This window comes from Moschus berezovskii, chromosome 16, assembly GCF_049115385.1.
Source record: "Moschus berezovskii isolate FMDL1 chromosome 16, NW_MosBer_1.0, whole genome shotgun sequence".
NCBI lineage: Eukaryota > Metazoa > Chordata > Mammalia > Artiodactyla > Moschidae > Moschus > Moschus berezovskii.
Window position 1 is genome coordinate 35,684,328 of NC_142475.1, and position 20,068 is coordinate 35,704,395.

General features: G+C 41.4%; 1 protein-coding gene across 3 annotated transcripts in view; it reads right to left on the reverse strand.

Moving 5' to 3' along the window:
- Positions 1-20,068, reverse strand: part of SAMD12 (sterile alpha motif domain containing 12) — a 480,276-nt gene that overhangs the window by 191,944 nt on the left and 268,264 nt on the right. For all 3 annotated transcript variants that reach the window (XM_088844767.1, XM_055431826.2, XM_055431828.2), the window contains exon 5: positions 15,055-15,195. In XM_088844767.1, the coding sequence (XP_088700893.1) occupies positions 15,055-15,195 (141 nt within the window). The remainder of the gene's footprint in view (positions 1-15,054; positions 15,196-20,068) is intronic.

A 20,068-nucleotide genomic window follows, 5' to 3' on the forward strand; every position in this document is an offset into this window, starting at 1 on the left:
GGACACTCAGTTAATCAATTCACCCCCCGCCTCTTTCCCTGCCTATGCTTGAATCTCCTATATAATATTTTATATGTATCTCCTATTGGTTCTGTTTCTCTGAAGAATCCTTGCATCTGCTAGTTTTAATTGTGTAGCACTGCAGCTCTCTGGGCCTCAGTTTATCTGTAATATGGGTTGTGATTCATGGGGTCGCGGAGAGTCGGACACGACTGAGCGACTGAACTGAACTGAACTGAACTGAACCTTGCAAAGTTATTATATGAACTAAATATGGAATTTAAAATGCCAAATGTGCAAATGGGTGCATAATCAGTATTAGCTCCAGACTTGCCCTTTGTGATAACACTGGTAACCTGTGCCTTTGAAATAAAAACAGCATCTAATGGTCATATTAAGTATTCATGATTTTGAAAATGACTGCCAAATGATGAAATCTCTCTGGTTTCCAATATAAACACCTAAAGTGTTCTTGCTGGAGATGAAACATGTACTTTTCTTTGTTGTTTCCTCTCTTCTAGCTTTACTGGAAGTCCTACCACTATCGCTTTGCCCTGATACCTGTCAAGTGCAAGAGATAGTGGAGGTGCTCTGTAAATTACCTTCTGTCCTGCCCTGAAGGACTGACTGCCCAGGAGAGTTTGTTTCATTTCTCCTGGGGAATACAGGATGTGGGATTGCAGTGGTGTTGTCTCCTGAGAACTGTGGAGAAAGGGCTGCTTAGATCTTGGGGACCTCACCTACAAGCCTGGGTGATCTGTTAGATGGACTCCATTCCATGTGCGTTTTAAGGTGAGATACCCTCCTGCACTCCAAGGGCTGATGCCTCTCTCTGAGTTCACCCAGGTATGACAAGCAGACTCATTAAGCCCAAAGGGAGGTTTACTCTGATGCTACAGGATAGATGAGGGCCTGGAGTACTCTGTGTACTGAATCTACACAGTGCTTGGCAGTGGCCCCCAACCTTTCATAAGTGTCAGAGTCATATGGAGGCGAAGCTGTCTAAAATACTAACACCTGGGCTGGAGAGCCTGACTTGACAGTTTCAGGGTAAGGTCTAGAAACCTACATTCTGAAGAAGCCTGCCCAGATATTTCTGCAACAGGGAGGTCATGGATTTGAGGGAGCAGACTGGTGTGCAGAAGAGAGAATGATGCTACTGTACAATCCGTTCATCCACTGGTTCTTGATCTACCATCCCAGGTAGACTAGTCTCTTGAGTTGCTTTTTAAAAAATATTATTCATTTGGTTATTCTGGGTTGTAGTTGCAGCACACAGGATCTTTGATCTTTGTTACAGCATGTGGGATCTTTAATTGTGGCATGCAAACTGTTAGTTATGGCATGTGGGATCTAGTTCCTTGACCAGGGATTGAACCTGGGCCCTCTGCAATAGGAGCATAGAGTCTTAGCCACTGGACTACCAGGGAAGTCTCTAGTCTCTCGAGTTGATTCTTCTTCAGCCCCACTGCCACCACGCTCACTCAGTATGTCATCATCTCCTGCACAGATCAATGCAACAGCTTCCTGACTGGACGTCTGGCCACCCGTCTTGTCCTTCTCCAGTGCCTCTTCTCATCTTTTGATATACAGATCTGATCAGCATAGTCTCTGGTCTAAAACCTTTCAGTGTCTCCTCAATGTCTCTAAATTCTTTCAGTTTAGTCGCTCAGTTGTGTCTGACTCTGCGACCCCATGGACTGCAGCATGCCAGGCTTCCCTGTCCATCACCAACTCCTGGAGCTTACTCAAACTCATGTCTATTGAATTGGTGATGCCATCCAACCATCTCATCCTGTCATCCCCTTCTCCTCCTGCCTTCAATCTTTCCCAGCATCAGGGTCTTTTCAAATGAGTCAGCTCTTCGCATCAGGTGGCCAAAGTATTGGAGTTTCAGCTTCAGCATCAGTCCTTCCAATGAATATTCAGGACTGATTTCCTTTAGGATTGACTGGTTTGATCTCCTTGCAGTCCAAGGGACTCAAGACTCTTGAGAGTCCCTTGGATCTTAAGGGAACTTGGAAATTCCTTAAGGGGAGCAAACAAACAAGGCATTCACATTCATGACTGGGTCCCTTTTCAGCCTGGCTTCCTGCTGGCTGGCATCCCTTCTCCCTCTCTCTCTACCTCTCATCATACTAGCCTTCCTTGTGTTCCTGGAATGCACCAAGCTTTCTCTTCAACCTTGACCTTAGAATAGGCTGTTCCCTCTCCCTGAGACATCTTCCCAATTCCCATTTGCCCTAGTTACTGCCTCTTCCTCTTTTAGATCTCAGCTTCTTGAGGGAGGTTTTCCTGATCTGTCAGAGCCAGGGAATTCCCAGGGAAGTGTAACTAACGACCCCTTTCACATCACTTGTTGTATTACTATGATTCTTTCTTTGATGAGTGCCTTCCTCATTAAAACACAAAATCCATGTATGGGACAACCATGTCTATCATGTCTACTGAATTTTACCAGCACTCAAGTAAAGGCGGACACATAGCAGACACTCAGTAGTAAATCTATGATTTGTTAGTAAATAAAGTCTCCGAAGTTCTTATCATCTTAGCAATTTTATATCTGCTTGATGATTAAAGAGAAAATAAACACACTCTGCTAATTATAGCACCTAGTTCAGTTCAGCGGAGAAGGCAATGGCAAGCCACTCCAGTACTATTGCCTAGAAAATCCCATGGATGGAGGAGCCTGGTAGGCTGCAGTCCGTGGGGTCGCTAGGGGTCGGACACGACTGAGCGACTTCACTTTCACTTTTCACTTTCACACACTGGAGAAGGAAATGGCAACCCACTCCAGTGTTCTTGCCTGGAGAATCCCAGGGACGGGGGAGCCTGGTGGGCTTCCGTCTATGGGGTCACACAGAGTCGGATACGACTGAAGTGACTTAGCAGCAGCAGTAGCAGCAGTTCAGTTCAGAGGTCACTTACTCTCAGAATCTTTCCTGATACATTCCTTCTAAATCAGACGACCTTCCTATAAGATCCTAGAATTCTACATTTACCTTTGTTACTCCTCACATCTATTTTGCTTGACTTCAAGGTCAAGAAATGTCATATTCATCCCTGTATTCCTAACACATAGATAAACTGCTGGGTACCTGGTAGGATCTCAATAAACCTTTTTTTAGATGAATTACTGGATGATTGTATAACTGCTACTATGAAGGGATAAACAAATAAAAAAGGGATACAAAGAATGGAGGGGCTATTTCAGAGAAGAACAAAAGATTTTAATTCTTGGCTGGGGCACAAGGCCGGGCCATTCGCAGAACATGTATGTATGTGGGGCCTTCTAGAACTGGCATGTAGAAACTCAGATATAAGGAGAACCTTGAACATCTACACTGTGTAGAACTTAACTCCAGGCACTGAGAATTGGTTGCCCCAAAGAAAAAAGCCACAGCAAATGTAATATATCATATATACTACTAGGGACAGAAATCCGAAAGCATTTAGATGGCATATTTTCTCTATTTCTTCTTAAAAAATCCAACACGGCTCCATGCATCCTTGCCAATGGCTTTGATTTTCTCTCATCAGGTCCACATGCCATTGTCCTACTCAACTGCCTTTCTAAAAACCCATAGGAGAATTGAACACCATACAGCTCAGATTTCAGGATCCAGACTTCCCCCCAAAGAAATGGACTGATGTCAGTTGTGGAAAACCCACATATCACCTTCACTGCAATATCAGTCACTGAAGGTTCTTCAAACCACGAGGTGACGTAACAGTGCAATCTAATGGCCATTTGAATTGTCCAAACAAGGCACCAACTGTATTTTTAATTTCATTTAGAACATTTAATGCAAACCAGTCAATGGCAAAGAATTTCAAGGTGGACGATTTCTTCAGAGGCAGACATGAAGCATTTGGAGTCTGTCGGGGTTTCCTAATGGTAATTCTTTATCATGCAAAAGATACCATAAGCCATGGAGTTGTGGAGAAGTAATGACAAGAATAATTCCTGGCAGAATGTGTCCAAATTAGAAAGATCTGTGAACACTTCCACCATATACTAGTTAGAGGGGCCATCGGGGTGCTCAGAACAAGCAGATATTTTTCAGCCATGAAGGCTACAACGGACTAGAATCAAGGGTCCATTTAAAGCTTCAAACAAAACACTGTCTTAAATGAACTGGCCACAATGAACTTCAGAATGAAAACGAAATAGGAGTGGATACTAGCTGGGATGCACTTGTCACAATGCTAACCCCTACCGAACAGCTGATGTGAGAGCTTGATGCTCCCCCAAAGAAGTCTGTGCTTAGGAAACTAAACATAAAGCTCATACCAAGGAGAATTTCTCTGAAGGCCCAAAGACCTGATAAAATTAGAAATATTCCTAATTGCAAATTATGTGAAACAGGGTGTGAAGATCCCAAAATATGTTGAAGGTAAAGCCCAAGAAGGTAGCAGGTTGAAGAAAGGTTGTCTTGGAGACAACTGGGAAAGCACATGCGGTTGGTAGGGCATGATCAAACAACACTGAAGGAAGAAGAGGTAATGGAAGACTCCAGTGGGACAAAAGAATAATTCGCATATAATCCTATCAAATTACTCATTCAATGTCCTCACCTACTATGAGCCCCTGGACAATTAACTGGGTTTTATGAGAAAGGGTTCATTCTATGGTCAGTTGAGTGTCACTGAGGAGAACATGGAAGACTTGAAAACATGAGGTAAAACAACTCAGTGGACGTGGTGGTGTGGGGGCGGGCTTATGTATTGAAAAGTCCTCACCAAAGGTATCGGAGAAGGCAATGGCAAGCCACTCCAGTACTCTTGCCTAGAAAATCCCATGGACGGAGGAGCCTGGTAGGCTGCAGTCCATGGGGTCGCTAAGGGTCGGACACGACTGAGCGACTTCACATTCACTTTTCACTTTCACACATTGGAGAAGGCAATGGCAACCCACTCCAGTGTTCTTGCCTGGAGAATCCCAGGGACAGGGGAGCCTGGTGGGCTTCCGTCTATGGGGTCACACAGAGTCGGACATGACTGAAGTGACTTAGCAGCAGCAGCAGCACCAAAGGTATATACATTTAAGAACCACAGCCACTGCCGCTGTACTAATCACATCAATACAACGAGAGCACAAAGGAATACAATTCAGGGCAATTTTGCCCATGGATAATGCAAAATGGCTATGTAGCGACTCTCTTTTATTACAAACCCATTTAAACCATGATACTGTATTCACTGTTTTGAGAAGATGACACTGAAAATGAATTAAGAGCTGGTAAATAAGGAGAAAAGGGCAACAGTTACACTTAAATCAGCATAACACATTTAAACAGAGGATTCACTCTCTGTGAGCCACTGTGCTGGGAGATAGGAGAGCACAGCAAAATCAGATGACAACTGCGGTGGCCCATGATCTGCAGGGGAAACAAAGACATCCCACGCCGCCATGCCTGAGGTCAAGCTTCTGCTCCTGCCTCATGCCAGCTCATGTCCCTCTGTCAAAACTTTCATCCTTTAAGATCAAGCTCTTCTCCCTGTACCTCTTCTCAAGGTTATTAATGCCTTATTCACGCCATCACCTAAGTGAAGAAGATTCAGAGTCACCTGTACTCCTTCTGTCCCCTCCCCACTCACATGTAATCAGTGAGCAAATCCTCTGAATTCTGTTTGTAAAATGGCTTTCCAGTTAGTCCCTGCATCACCCCCATCCTTGTCACTGTGTTAAATCACCTCCCTCTGGCTCCTTCCCAGGCCATTAGAATAACCTACTAGTTATGATTTGCTCTCTAGTCTCTGCCCTGTCCCATTCATTCTCCTTTAATTAACTTCCAACTTCTATTGACAGAGTTATACCTTCGGCAAATCTCCCTTTACCCCCTATTCCCAGATGAGGTTATGTTCCAGTTCTGTGCCATCACTGCACATCTATGCATCTCTGCCACGGCACATATAAACTACCGTTATGGCTAGACTGTGTGCTCCTTTGATCCCTAGTGTCTGCCACAGAGCCTGTTGCTCACTGGAAGAACAGGATGGAAGAACAAACAGATATTCAACAGACACTATATAATGAATAGATTATTAGTATGAACAATGTGCTTAGAGATGAGGAGGACAGAGTGACTGGTTCTGCCTGAGAGATAAGGTAAGGCTTCTCAGAAGAGGTGATGTCTCGTCCTGGCTTGGTCCTTTTTATTATACCATATTCATCACAACTCGGTGAAACAGATTCTGTCCCCATTTTTACAACTAAGGAAACTTTATCTCCAACAAGTAACTTGCCCAAAGTTAATACACCAATGTAATGCTTTAGAGTTGTTTTGCATAAAGAGTTTGCATTTTATTCCTTAGGCAACTGGGAGTCATCAAATGTTTTTTTTTAGGCGGGAAATCATGTCATCAGATATATATTTACATTCACTCCAGCAAACGAAGTTGGAAGTTAAAGGAGAATGAATGGGTCAGGGCAGAGACTAGAGAGCAAATCATAACTAGTAGGTTATTCTAATGGCCTGGGAATGAGCCAAAGGGAGGTGATTTAACACAGTGACAAGGATGGGGGTGATTCAGGGACTGACTGGAAAGCCATTTTACAAACAGAATTCAGAGGGTTTGCTCACTGATTACATGTGAGTGGGGAGGGGACAGGAGGAGTACAGGTGACTCCAAGCCTTCTTCACTTAGGTTATGGAGTGAATAAGGCATTAATAACCTTGAGAAGAAACACAGGGAGGAGAACTGGATGGAGACCTGGTGGGAAAGACAATTGGGTTGACTTTGGACATGTTAAATTTGAGATGTCAGTGGACTACTCATCAGAGGTTCACATCTTTTAAGGATATTAATGTAAGGAACTGAAGCTTCATAGAGGTCTAAGATGTATTTGAAAATAACTTTGAAGTAGGGGATGGTTAAAGCAATGGGAGTGGGCGAGGCTCTCTAGACAGCATGCAAAACGAGAAGACCCAAGAAGACCTATCTCCAGGGGCATCAACATTTGGGGAGTGGTAGAGGAAGGTGGCAAGCCACCCACCTGAGAAGAAGCCATTAGAAACCAAAAGGGAGAACCAAGGGGCTCACTATCATGCTCATGGAATAGATGAGCACTGAGGAGGAAAAACTTAATGCTATCCAATGATGATACAGAAAAGCCAATTATGAAGAGACCCGATATGTGAGCATCAGATTTATAACACCAGTGACACGGCTGAAATTAGACATGGAGAAGCCTGGAAATTAAATAGTAGAGACTGAGAGATACTAGAAAGAGCCATCAAACATAGCTGATGTACACATAATAAGGAATCTGACTGGCTCACGTTTTCTCTTCTAGGAGCTGCAAATATTACTAGATTTTATTCCTTAGTAAAGAGGCAAAGGAAGCTTTTCTCAGGGACAACTGGGGAAAACCATACCCTACTGCCTGTACATAGATGCTAGAATTTTTAAATTGAATTAATGAGTGAACTGTAAACACATTTGACGTAAACCTACCTTGAGACCATTTGTTAGAAACTCCCAGGAAAGCAGGGCTCTCTTATAGTAATAGTGGCTCCAGGAAGTGCTAAGGAGGACATCTGCAGAGATGCAGTGACTTTCAGAAAACCTCCAATATTTTATATGTATTAAAGTCAGTCTCTACTGCTGTTGTTCTGTTTTGATTATCCTAAGAATACTGGCCTAGCCGTTCTTACCAAGTTAAAAGTGTTGTATGCAACCCAACAATCTCACTTCTAGGTACTGGAGGTAATGAGAAGTGTTGACAACATGGGGGTAGCCGGGAGAGTATTTTCTGGAGTTATAAAACTTTTGTATTTTGACTGTGGTGGTGGTTGTTATACAACCATATGCATTTATTAAAACTTTCAGAACTGCACATTAAAAATGGTGATTTTACTGTATGTAAATTATACCTTATTAGAAACAATGAGAAAAAAGAATACCAGCCTGGGAATAAAGAGAACTGGGATCAAGTTTCAGTTTTGCCACTGACTAGCTGGGTAACCACAGACCATCCTCTAACCCTCTTTGAGTCTTGGTGATAAAATTGTAAAATGAGATTGGAAATTTTCTCAAAAAGTCTACTGATGTGCTCTACAAAGACTCCTTTCTTTAAGCAAGGTGGTGGACCAGATGGCCTATTCCAATTCAGATGGCCTACTTTAGTTGCTAAAGTATCATTGTGGGGGTGACTGGACTAAAATACTCAGTCTGTACACATGGTTCTGAAAAGTCTTCTTGGCTTAGGGAGTAGTGTTTCTAATTTGTGTTGTTCCATAAGATGGAGCTTTGGGCAAGTCCATCTGGTCATGTAATTCTCAACTAAAATTTGACACATATATTTTTGACAATGTGGAAAAAGCCCTTTGGGAAACACTAATGTTTAATGAGCTATAACTGGCCTTGGTAAACAATCATACTCTTATTTTTTTTTTTTTTTTCATTTTGCAGGCACTAATTAAAAAGGCCTTTGAATACTGGCAGCATTTACTGTCTTCATTTGCCTTATCCTCCAGCTGGAACATTGCTTTCTACTGCTTAAATTTACCCAACCTTCACAGTTACTGTTACATTTTTATATTATCCATGTATCTGTAGCCAAGAAAGACATTGAAAAGGGCACTGTAGGAGTGGTTCTATACTACAGTGTTCCTGGGGTTGAGGGAAGCAATTACAGCTCAAGGGGATACTAAGAAAAAAATCTGTAACCTTGATTATGATGTTTCAAAGTTTACATTTTTGACCTTGTGAAGCAGGGGTCCACAAACTATGAACTAGAAACTATGCTTGTAAATAAAGTTTTATTGGTGCACTACTATGCCCCATTCACTTCAGCCTGTCTGTGATTGCTCTCCCATGATGGGTGGGGGAGGGGGGTTTACAGCAGACAGTCTATGGGCTGTAAAGACTAAAATACTTACTATCTAGCTCTTCACAGAATAAGTCTGCCAACCCACTTTCATAGGCCATGCCATGAACTGTGCTATATAGTTTTCACATAAAATCTCATGCAACCCTCATATCATTGGTGTGAAATAGGAATAACTCACCGGACAGATCAGAGGTGATACAGTATAATGGATATAGTTTGCTGTGAAGTCAGACAGACCTGTACTAGGCTTTTTACTAGCTGTCCGATACTGCATCTATTATTTATATTCTCTGACCTCAGTTTCCCCACAAGTAAATTGAAGCGAACAACAGTACTGATTATGCTAGGGTAAATGTCAAGGTTTGATGTGACAATTAGCGCATTGCTTTGCATATAGTAAATATTTAATACTCATCAGCTATATGAGAAACTGCTTTTAGTATCCCTGGCTGTTTTTCTTCCTAGAAATATCCTGTAATAAAGAGCTAAGTATGCCCCAATAAGTCTGATTATGGATTAATTTGGTGGATCCCAGAATAATTTGCACCACTCTGTGTATTACATAAAGCACCTTTTTTTCCTTGTCTCTCATGAATCAAGCAGAAGGAAAGTATAATTATGTTATTTCCTGCTCTGTACTGCATTTCAAAAAAGACAGCTGCAGGTGCCCTGACATGGCTGAGTTTCCTGCAGGAACATGGAAACAAGCAAGGCCACCAGATGAACAGCCTGGCCACTCCACAGACAGGACACAGCAGACCAAAAGGCTGCAGGAGGGAAGGAAGCACCTCAAAGGCACCAAAGGGAACGAGAGTAAAGCAGGGCCAAACATTGATTATGTTGCTGGCAAATGTCAGGTAGTTACAGGGCCACTGTAAATAAAGGCAGGGCAATTAGAGACCAGCATTTTAGCTGAAGGATGGTTTTGGCTTTAGATAATGAGCTGCTTCAGGAATTTTTGTCACAGTTCATTGATAGCGCCCATAAATGGATGTATTTACTATGAGTCTACCATACACATTTTTAAAGCACCTTACAGTTTTTGTCTTTGGTCAGTATCCAGAAGAGGGACAGCAAGAAAAAGGAGGGCAGAAACTTCATCTCTCCTGTGTTCAGATAACCTACAGTGACAGGCCAGAGCTCTCCTGGTCTATTTGTGATGATTTTGGCCATATTACTGTCATGGGGCTCCAGGTGGCTAAGTGACAATGCCGGGTGTAGAAGAAAAGCTTAAGACAAATTTTAAAATATCAGTTAAAAGTTAGAAAATTAGCCTTAATTACCTATTAGTTTACTTCCTCTAGAAACAGGGTAGAATGAGCTTTCAGATGGGTGTATCTAATTTGGAGGTCTGATTACAAACTGAAGTAACTGATTTGTGTGTAATTTCTACATCCAAAAGGATGTTGTTTCCTTGAGAGGAAATCTTTAGAGTCCATTCGTTTCATTTTGGAGTTGATTTCCAAGTTTGTGGCAGGTTCTTTTGAATGCCTCTAGTGGGATAAGACTTCATCCTTGGAGAACTGGGTTCCTCTTTAGAAATGGCAGCCCAATATTTAGCTCTAGATCTTGTAAATAAAGTGGGTAATCAAGCATGGAGAAATATATGGTGGGTTCAAGATAAAGCTTGGAAAAAATAAATAATCCAATTATAAAATAAGTAAAGGATCTATAATAGATGTTTACCCAGAGAAGATACACAAATGGCCAGTAAGCACTTGAAAAGGTGTTCAATATCATTAACCATCAGAGAAATACGAATCAATATAACAGTGACATTCCACTTTACACATATTAGAATGGTTATAATAAAAAAGACATACAATAACAAGTGTTGGCAACTATGTGGAAAAACTGAGACCCTCATAGACTGCTTGTGGGAATATAAAAGGGTACAGCTTGCTCTGGAAAACAGTCTGGCAGCTCCTGTAATGGTTACACATGGGGTTACCTTATGACTCTAAAATTCCATGCCCAGGTATATACCCAAGAGAAATGAAAACAGGTCCATAAAAAATGTTATACAAGAATGTTCAAAACAATATTATAGAAAATATCCAAGATTCATAAACAATCCAAATGTCCAACTGATGAATGAATAAATCAAATGTGGTGCATTCCTATGATGAAATAAAATTTGGCAATAAAAAAAAAATGAAATACTGACACATGCTTACAACATGAGTGAACCTTAGGAACATTATTCTAAGTGAAAGCAGCCAATTGCAAAAGACCACGTATTGAATCATTCCATTCATAGGCAAATAGAAAGTAGATTAATGGTTTTTAAAAGCTGGTGGTTGGGGAGCGTTGAGAAGAAATGGGGAATGACTCAGTGGGTATTGGGTTTCTTTCTGGGGTGATGAAAATGTTTCAAAATTAATTGTGGTGATGGGTGCACAACTCTGTGACTACTAAAAAATCATTGACTTTATACTTTAAGTAGTTAAACTGTATATTCTGTGAATTTATATCTCCATAAAGGATAGTATAAAAGCTTTGATATAAATTAAGGAGGTTGATTTAATTTTGTGGATTCTATTATTGATCGCTAACTATGGGCTGTACTTACTGTCACACTGCACTGAGTGACGTATATATTTGAGCTCATTTAATTCTCATAACACCCTATGAGGTGAGTAGATTTACTGATCTCACTTTTCAGACATCAGGAAATTGGAACACAGACAGACAAAGTAACTTCCATGAAATAACACACCAGTAAGTTTTGGGGCCAAGATTTAAAATTCAGGTCTGTGTGATGCTACAATTCATGCTTTCTCCTTGTTTCTTTTTAAATATTTTATTCTTTAAACAGTTAATATGAACATATTTCAAGACATAAAATGACTTAAAAAGCATAAGTCCTCATCTCCCTTCTTCCCCGTTCCACAGGTAAGAGTCTGTATTAGCTTCTCGTGTATCATTTCCTTACGTACGTAAAGCACATATACATATTTCTCCCTCTTTCATTTGCAAATACAGCAATCCTCTCCACCTTGTTCTGCACCTTGCTTTTTCTACTTCATTCAGCATCTCCAGATCCTTCCATATCATTAGTCCTCAATCTCATGTTTATAACGTCAGAATATACAACATTGCCCAGATGTACCACAACTTATTTATCTGGCCTCCTAACGGTGGACACTCAGGTTCTTCCTAAACTTTTGCTACTCAGTTAAAGCTTATGTTTTGAAATTGCCTTCCAAAGCATGAAGGAAACACATCAGAAACTTAATCAGTTGTGAATTAAGTCCCCATCCTCACAAATTGGCTCTTTTGAAGGCAATAATCTTCATGTAAATATGTTAGTAGGAAAATATTTCTTAAAAACAAAAATGAATTGCATTACACTAATCATAGTCCCATGTGAGCTGAGAAAGAGAGTGTAATCTCTAGAGACTGGAGAGGTGAGTTACACTCTTTCAGGGGAAAGTGCAGGGATTTCCCCAAACGAAGGAACGTTCTAAGACATCTGTTTATACCTATCCAGCATATTATTTCCAGTGATGAATATTTTCAGAGATGAGGGATCAAATATTCAGTACTGAATCACATTATCACTTGCCTAGTATATTTTTATATGGTACACAAGTCAGTCACTCGGTTCACCTGGGTGGAATGGAGTTACAATTCTTATTATAACAAACCTAGACCCAAAATGTTTTAAGGCAACCCTAGCTGATTTTAGAACTTCTATTATGAGTCATAAAATGACTTGTCAATTTCTGTTTTCCTTTTTTTTTTTTTTAAAGAAATCATCCTTTCAATAAGGTATGGCTTTTCAAAGGCCAACTGACATAAAATGAGTTTGAACATCAATGGAAAGGACAAGCAATAAAAAAAAAGTAATAGGAGTGCAGACAAAATATCCAAGAGCTAGAGAACATGATCTCTTCTCCTAAAGGGAATGGAATGAAAGAATTCTAAAGGCACTGCTTTTCAAAGTGAAAGAAAATGACAACAGCTGAATCGAAAAGGCTGAACTTCGCATTACCTTCCCAGAACACAAACATATATTTAGCTTAATAGAGTTGAGTACTATCTCAGGAAAAATCTTATATATTATGCATCTAGGGCAATGAAAGCTGTAGAAAATGATTTTGCAAAGCAAACACACAGCAGACTGTCAGTAGCAGAGGCAAAAAAAAAAAAAAGAAAAGTCCAAAGGCACACGTGATGAGTTCAGGTCTCATTCTGTGTATCACCGCAGGAGGAAAACAACAGAGCAGAGGAAACGCCAGATGCTAAACAGAACCAGGCAGGACGACACTTGTGACTGAAGCTTAAATGATGTGACTGTGTTTTCTTATTATAAATGTAATACGGATTTATACTTGAAGATTTGAAAAATTTAGAAAAATAAAAAGAAAACAGAATCACCCACAGTGTCACTCCCCATGGAGAATCATTATCAAAATACTGGCTAAACCATTTGCAACTCTTTTCCTATGTGCATATAAAAATATATCTTTACAAAACTGGGCTCATATTATAAATGAAATTTTGTATGTGACCTTTCCCCCTTCTTCCTATTACTTTGAGTGTTTTCCCATGTTGTCATATATTCCTTGAAGATATAATTCCAACAATTACATTATATTGTATCTTCTCAATTTACATAGGATTATCTGATTCTCCCTGTACTGCTGAACTTCTAGGTTGTTTTTAATTTCTCAGTTTTATACATAGCACTGCAATGGACATTTCTGTGATAAATTTTTGAATCTCTCTGTACTTAAGAGAAACTTAAAAGTATATCACTAAGTTGGATTCACATTTAAGTCACTTAGTATACCTGTTAACTGTAAATTTACCATTGAAAGTCTCTGGAGACCAAAGCAGATAATGCACACCAAATAAACAATATATTTCCATATCACCTGAAGTCTGTATCTATCCTTCTAGAACGGTCATCTTTCAGGCAGTACTTTACTTCCTGTAGGCAAACAGACTATTACTAGGTTAATCTAAATGCAATAACATGAAACCTGGCTGACCCAGATTTCTTCAAAATCAGTATGCATGCAATTACAATATTCCACAGATTAAAAAATACCCAAGGCTCTCAAAAATACATATTTTATCATCCTTTCATCCAAAATGGTGTACAATGAGCATTAAACTAAAACAGCGTTATAGCTGACGGCGCTTGACAGCAACCAGATCTTACCTAGACATATAAGTTACATATAGTGTGCCTTAAAGTTTTCTTCAAGATTCAACTTTATTGTCACTTCCAGTTATAGGGCTTTTAAACGTTTTCAACAAATTGAAATTATTAATGATTCTTCTTGATAACTATATGGTTGCAATATTCCAGTTAAAATTTTATTCTATTTGTTTTTCAAGATGATAAATAGGGTTTGCAAAATTCCTAGAAAGTGTGTGTATACATACATATGTATGTACATACATATGTGTTGTGTTGTTTAGTTGCTAACTCATGTCTGAGTCTTTTGGGAGTCCCATGGACTGTAGCCTGTCAGGCTCTGCTGTCCAAGGGATTTCCCAGGCAAGAATACCGGAGTAGGTTTGCCATTTCCTTCTCCAGGGGATCTTCCCAACCCAGGGATGGAAACTGCATCTCCTGCGTTGGCAGGCAGATTCTTTACCACTGAGCCACCTAGTAAGCCCCCACATGTATATATATACACACATATATTGATATATATACACACACACATGGACAGAGACATACCTCTAAAATGTTTTTCTCCCATTAGTCAGTGAAAAGCGAAGTAAAGCAAAACACAATAAAAAATCCCATTTATATCATGGCCATATGAACTACAGTGTTCCTCCAATTCCAAGGCCCCTGCAGAATGGGTAGTTAGACTAAAATAGCTGGGCTGCACTGTACAGTTGTGCAAGCTGCACACTGTGCAACTCTAGGGGGTGCAACGGTATCCTGATCTATGTTACGGGTACTCTTTGGCGCTTGGGCAGTGCACAACCTCTACAGCTGGATGTGATGGATGACCTTGAAATTAGCTCATATAATTCTGTTTTTTACCCATTACTCATCTGTACCTCCATGCCCCTAGTGAAAAAGAGAAATTTTAGGAGGGAAGTGACCTTTAAATCTATATATATATTTTCAATAAATGAAAGAAATTCTGCAAAAAGTACTCCAAAACCCCAAAACAAAGCAATTCAGTTTTTCCCCGGCTCCCCTCTGCCATGGTGCCACCCACTAGGCAGCAGCAGTGTACCTTGCGTGAGTAACTGTAGGTTTCTGACTTCTTCTCGCACCTTCAGCTGGAGCACCTGTTGCAAGATGAGCTGCCGGAGGTTCTCCTGGGCGATCCCCATTCGCTCAAGCTTTTTGTCTGTAAGTCTCAGCAGGGCTCGCCCTGCAGGGTTTAAAGAAATAAAAGGAAAAGCAAATGAACAATGCTGGAAAAGGATTTCCATCTTCCTACAGGCTGACCTTGCCCTAACAGAAGTCTCCATCTAAACACAGACACTTTAGAATAGAGGGTCCTCCTTTGTGCCTGCTGACAGGAATGGATAGGTGGATGGAAAAAAAATCCACAAATTTAAAAAAGCACTTCAATTTTCATCTAGTATTGGCAGTCCCCGACTGACCCACGCATTGAGTTAAATAGAACAGCAACATTTTAACCTGGGTATTTGGGTCACGGATTGCAGGTTTCCATAGAAACAATGCTCTCTGTTGGGTGAAGGGTTCTGAGGCTCACCTATAGGAACCTGTGCCAACTGATGAGCAGCCTGAAGAGTTAGATGCTCTAACTGTGGTTATAGGGAAACTCCAGCAATGATTAACCAGGTTACAATAATGTTTCTGTGAAACATGCATTTAATGTTCCAGGTTCATCAGCAAGTATCCGCCTCCTGAGCTGCACCCCTGGTGCTGGGCTGGAGTTCCATCTTTGGCTGGTGGGATCTATGCAACTGTTGTTTTAGTCACTAAGTCATGTTCGATTCTTTAGTGACCCCACGGACTGAAGCTCGCCAGGCTCCTCTGTCCATGACATTTCCCCAATATTGGAGTGGCTTGCCATTTCCTTCTCCAGGAGATCTTCCCGACTGAGGGATCGAACTTGCATCTCCAGTATTGGCAGGTGGAATTTTTACCACTGAGCCACCAGGGAAGCCTGGTGGGAGCTATGCCTCACCTCAATCACCGGTCTAAGATGAGGGTCCAGCAGGGCTGAGCATGGGCATCGAAAACACTACAAAACAAGGAGCCTCAGGTGTGAGTGCCCTCAGAAAAGATACCCTTGGGCCCTGGGTAGCCTGGAATAGTGTTGGTTAGTGTTAAGTCACTCAGCTGTGTCTGACTCTTTGAGACCCCATGGACTTGTAGCCCACTGGCTCCTCTGTCCATAGAATTCTCCAGGCAAGAATACTAGAATAGGTAGCCATTCTCTTCTCCAGGGGATCTTCCCAATCTGGGATCGAAGCCAGGTCTTCTGCGCTGCAGGTGGACTCTTAACCATCTGAGCCACCAGGGCAGTCTGGCATAGATTCCTTTCAATCCCTTTCTTTTCCTGGTGTGGGGGTAGGGTCCTGCATGCCTCCCTTGCTACTGTGATTTCTATCAAATTCTCCAACTCTCTCCACACTCTGCCTGCCCTGGAATAAGCATACTTCCCTTTGGAGAGTTTAGTATAAGAAATAAAGGGAATGATTATTGCTAAATGCCACAGCACCCCCTGTACCCCTCCAACACCCCCAGTCACCAGACTTGCAGGTTTTTTTTTTTTTTCACTTTAACTGATGATGAATAGACACAGTCCACCAGTGATTAAAGGTTAGTCTTTGGGGACATTTTGCTATACACTTCAGGAACTAAATTCTCTACCTCCTTGAAAAAGAAATTCAACAGCCCAAAGGTGGGGTTAATGGGCATTTTTTTTTCTGAGGAATAGCGAAACCTATATGTCTTCTGAGTAGAGACAGGTGAATGGGGAGAAACAGTTAGGAGCAACCTGTGCTGTTCATGCCTCTCTTTACCTTCCTTTAATCTTCGCTAAATGTATCAGTCAGGGTAAGTTAGGTTCCATGCTGCAGTAACAAGTAGGCCCAAAATATCAGTGGCTACAACGATGTTTATTTCCTGCTTATTCTCATGTCAACTGCAAGTCCATCTATTTTGAAAACTGCTGATCACTGTATCAGAGGGGAAAGAGATATGCTGGAAGGTCTCAGAGCAACAGTGAAATGCTCAGCCTAGAGTTACTGACAAATCTTTGGCCAGAAGTAATCACGGGAACTTTCCCACCCATCAAGGGTTCACACATGAATTGTGCTTCCATCATGTGCCAGGTAGAAGTGGGGGGAAGAGATACATTTGACGGGGAGGATTGATGAGAAACACTACTAGTACTGATTCGGCTCCGGACGGGTGCCTAGCAAGGAAGTGAGTGCATGAGGTTGTGGAGGTGGTGGTCTGAAGCCTCAATAACATCTGTATGAGGAAGAGGAAGGAGAGGCGGGGGAAGGGGAACCTGAGAAAGCTTAGCAAGAGCGGGCAGGTCATGGCGGCCATGAGAAAGGAGGCAAGGGACACACACACACACACACACACACACTCTCTCAAGCAATTGTGTCTGTCTGCTGTAATAGGCAGAATGATGCCCTTTCGGCCAAAGATGTCCTTATCTCTGGGACCTGTGAGTTTGTTACCTTATATGACCAAAGGGACACTAAAACTGTGATTTCATTATGGATCTTGAGATGGTAGAGTATCTTGACGTTATCCATGTGGGTCCAATCTAATCATGTGGGTCCTTTATCAGTGAAACAGTGAGACAGGAGAGCCAGAGAGGGGAGAAATGTGGCAACAGAAGCAGACATTGGAGTGATGTGGTCACGAGCCAAGGGACTGCGCTTCTACATGGTGGAAAAGGCAAGGGAATGGATTCCTGCCCACACCCTCCAGAAGGAACGTGGCTCCACCTTGATTTCTTCCCCCGAGGACCCATTTTAGACTTCTGATCCCTACAACTCTAAGATAGTAAGTTTGTGTCATTTTAAGTCACCAAGTCTGCAGTAATCTTTTACAGTAGCAATTGGCCTTGTGACTGGAACTCAACATGTTTTTGAGAAGTCAACTCATGGCTTTCGATTTCCTTTCCAATTCCTTTCTTAATTTCTGGGCACTGGTGTACTCCAAGGTGGAGAGCTAAGGAGTGGTAAGTCTAAGTCCCAGGCTTCTAGGACAGCCCTGCCTTCAAATATTCTGCTATCAGACCTTGGTCTTAAAATTTCATTCAGAAAACACATAATGGGACTTGGGTATCATTTATGTGGCTAATTGGCCTCCAAATAGCAGGAATCGAGCACTTTGTACAAGCCTTCAACTCAACAATGAATATTTCATTTTTTTTAAAGGCAAACGAGGGGGCTTTTCTGGTTGTCCAGTGGCTAAGACTCCACTTTCCAACACAGGGACCTTGGGTTCAGTTCTTGACTGGGAAACTAAGACACCACATGCTACCCAGTGCAGAGGGGGACACCCCCAACCAGAAAAAAAGGCTGGTTAAAAAACGAAACACACAATTCAGATTTTCCAAATCCCATCCACCAGCAGATTGTAGATATCATTTCCCTTTCTGTTCCTCATTATTTGGGCTGTGGTTTCACAAGCTGGAACTTTCTGCTGAGGTGTCGGTAGGGCAAATGAGGATTTCAGTCCTGAGAAGTTGGCTGGTCCATCATTAGCGCTAGTAAGTCAGAGGGAGGATTTTATTCCAGTGTGCATGGCTCAGTTTCTTTGCAAACAAAGACGCTCCCATCCAAGTACCTCCAGCTTCAACCTTTCCATTAATGCATCTGACGGATCAAAGTGTGGATACAGAAGTCCAATCAGAATGTTATCTCATCTGCTCTGAATTGGTAAGTTATAAAACTCTTATGCATTTCACACTATGTGGTACGAACAATTACACCTATCAACATTTCACCTCTTCCATGCTTGGCTGTTCAAGTTGTTCTATCAAACCCTGAGACCATAGGTGTTCTTGCTGTTGTTATTTTTTATTGTTTCCAATGACAGAAAGGAAAATTGAGAAAAGCTGAAAAATATTTAAAGCATGAGAGTTTTTCCTAATTCTTACTACTATACTTTAGTTGTGCTTTATCTTCCTTGGTAAGAAAATAAAAGTCTTTAGATTACAGGAGAGAGATTAAGGGAAATTATATAAGAAAATTTCTTTATAAAATATCTTCTGGAAAAGATCATGATATGTACACCAAGGAATTTAGGAACAAAATCTGATTTGCTGCCATCCCTGAATGGTTTTTACGGAACCATTCAAGCCTGTGGTTCCAAAAACTCTTGACAAGCATTAGGTATTTTACAGGAGCAAATTCCTGGGCAGCCTCCTCACCAAACACCTCCTGCTGACCACAAAATGGATTGTCTAAACAGGAGTGAGTCAGGGGAGTGATAAGAAGTCAACAATCATCAATTCTCTCTCTTTTCTCGGCAATTTATATTGTCACTTTTTGTTGCTTATCATAAAGATCCAACTGTTAATTCAACAAACATTTTTTGAGCACTGACTGTGTCCTTGTGACTTTGCTATTCACTCTGGGGATAATGAGGAACAAGACAGTCAGGGTCACTCCTGGAGCTTTCAGATTGATATGCAAGGCAGATAACGATCAATGTTTAACAGGTGTGTCAATGTTAAGAAAGGGCAAATATGAGAGCCCAGACTGGGTGAGCTAAACTAGTCTGGGTATCAGGGAGCTATCAGTGAGTAGGGTATATTTAACCTGAACTTAGGGAGTAAGTAAGAGTAAGTAAATCAGACCAAGACCACTGGATAAAGCCAAGATTTTTTAAAGAGTCCAATAATCACGTAGTTGGGCTTCCCAGGTGGCTCAGTGGTAAAGAATCTGCCTACCAAGCAGGAGATGTGTTTGATCCCTGGGTCAGGAAAATCCCCTGGAGAAGGAAATGGCAACCCACTCCAGTATTCTTGCTTAAGAAATCCCATGGACAGAGGAGCTGGGTGGGCTACAGTCCATGGGGGGTCTCAGAGTCAGACATGACTTAGTGACTAAACAACATCTAGATGAATGAGGAGGCAGCTATTACAGACAGAAATTAGAGGAGTGCTGTGATGATATTTCACAATAAACTGTGGGACATTCTGAAAGAGATGGGAATCCCAGACCACCTGACCTGCCTCTTGAGAAACCTGTATGCAGGTCAGGAAGCAACAGTTAGAACTGGACATGGAACAACAG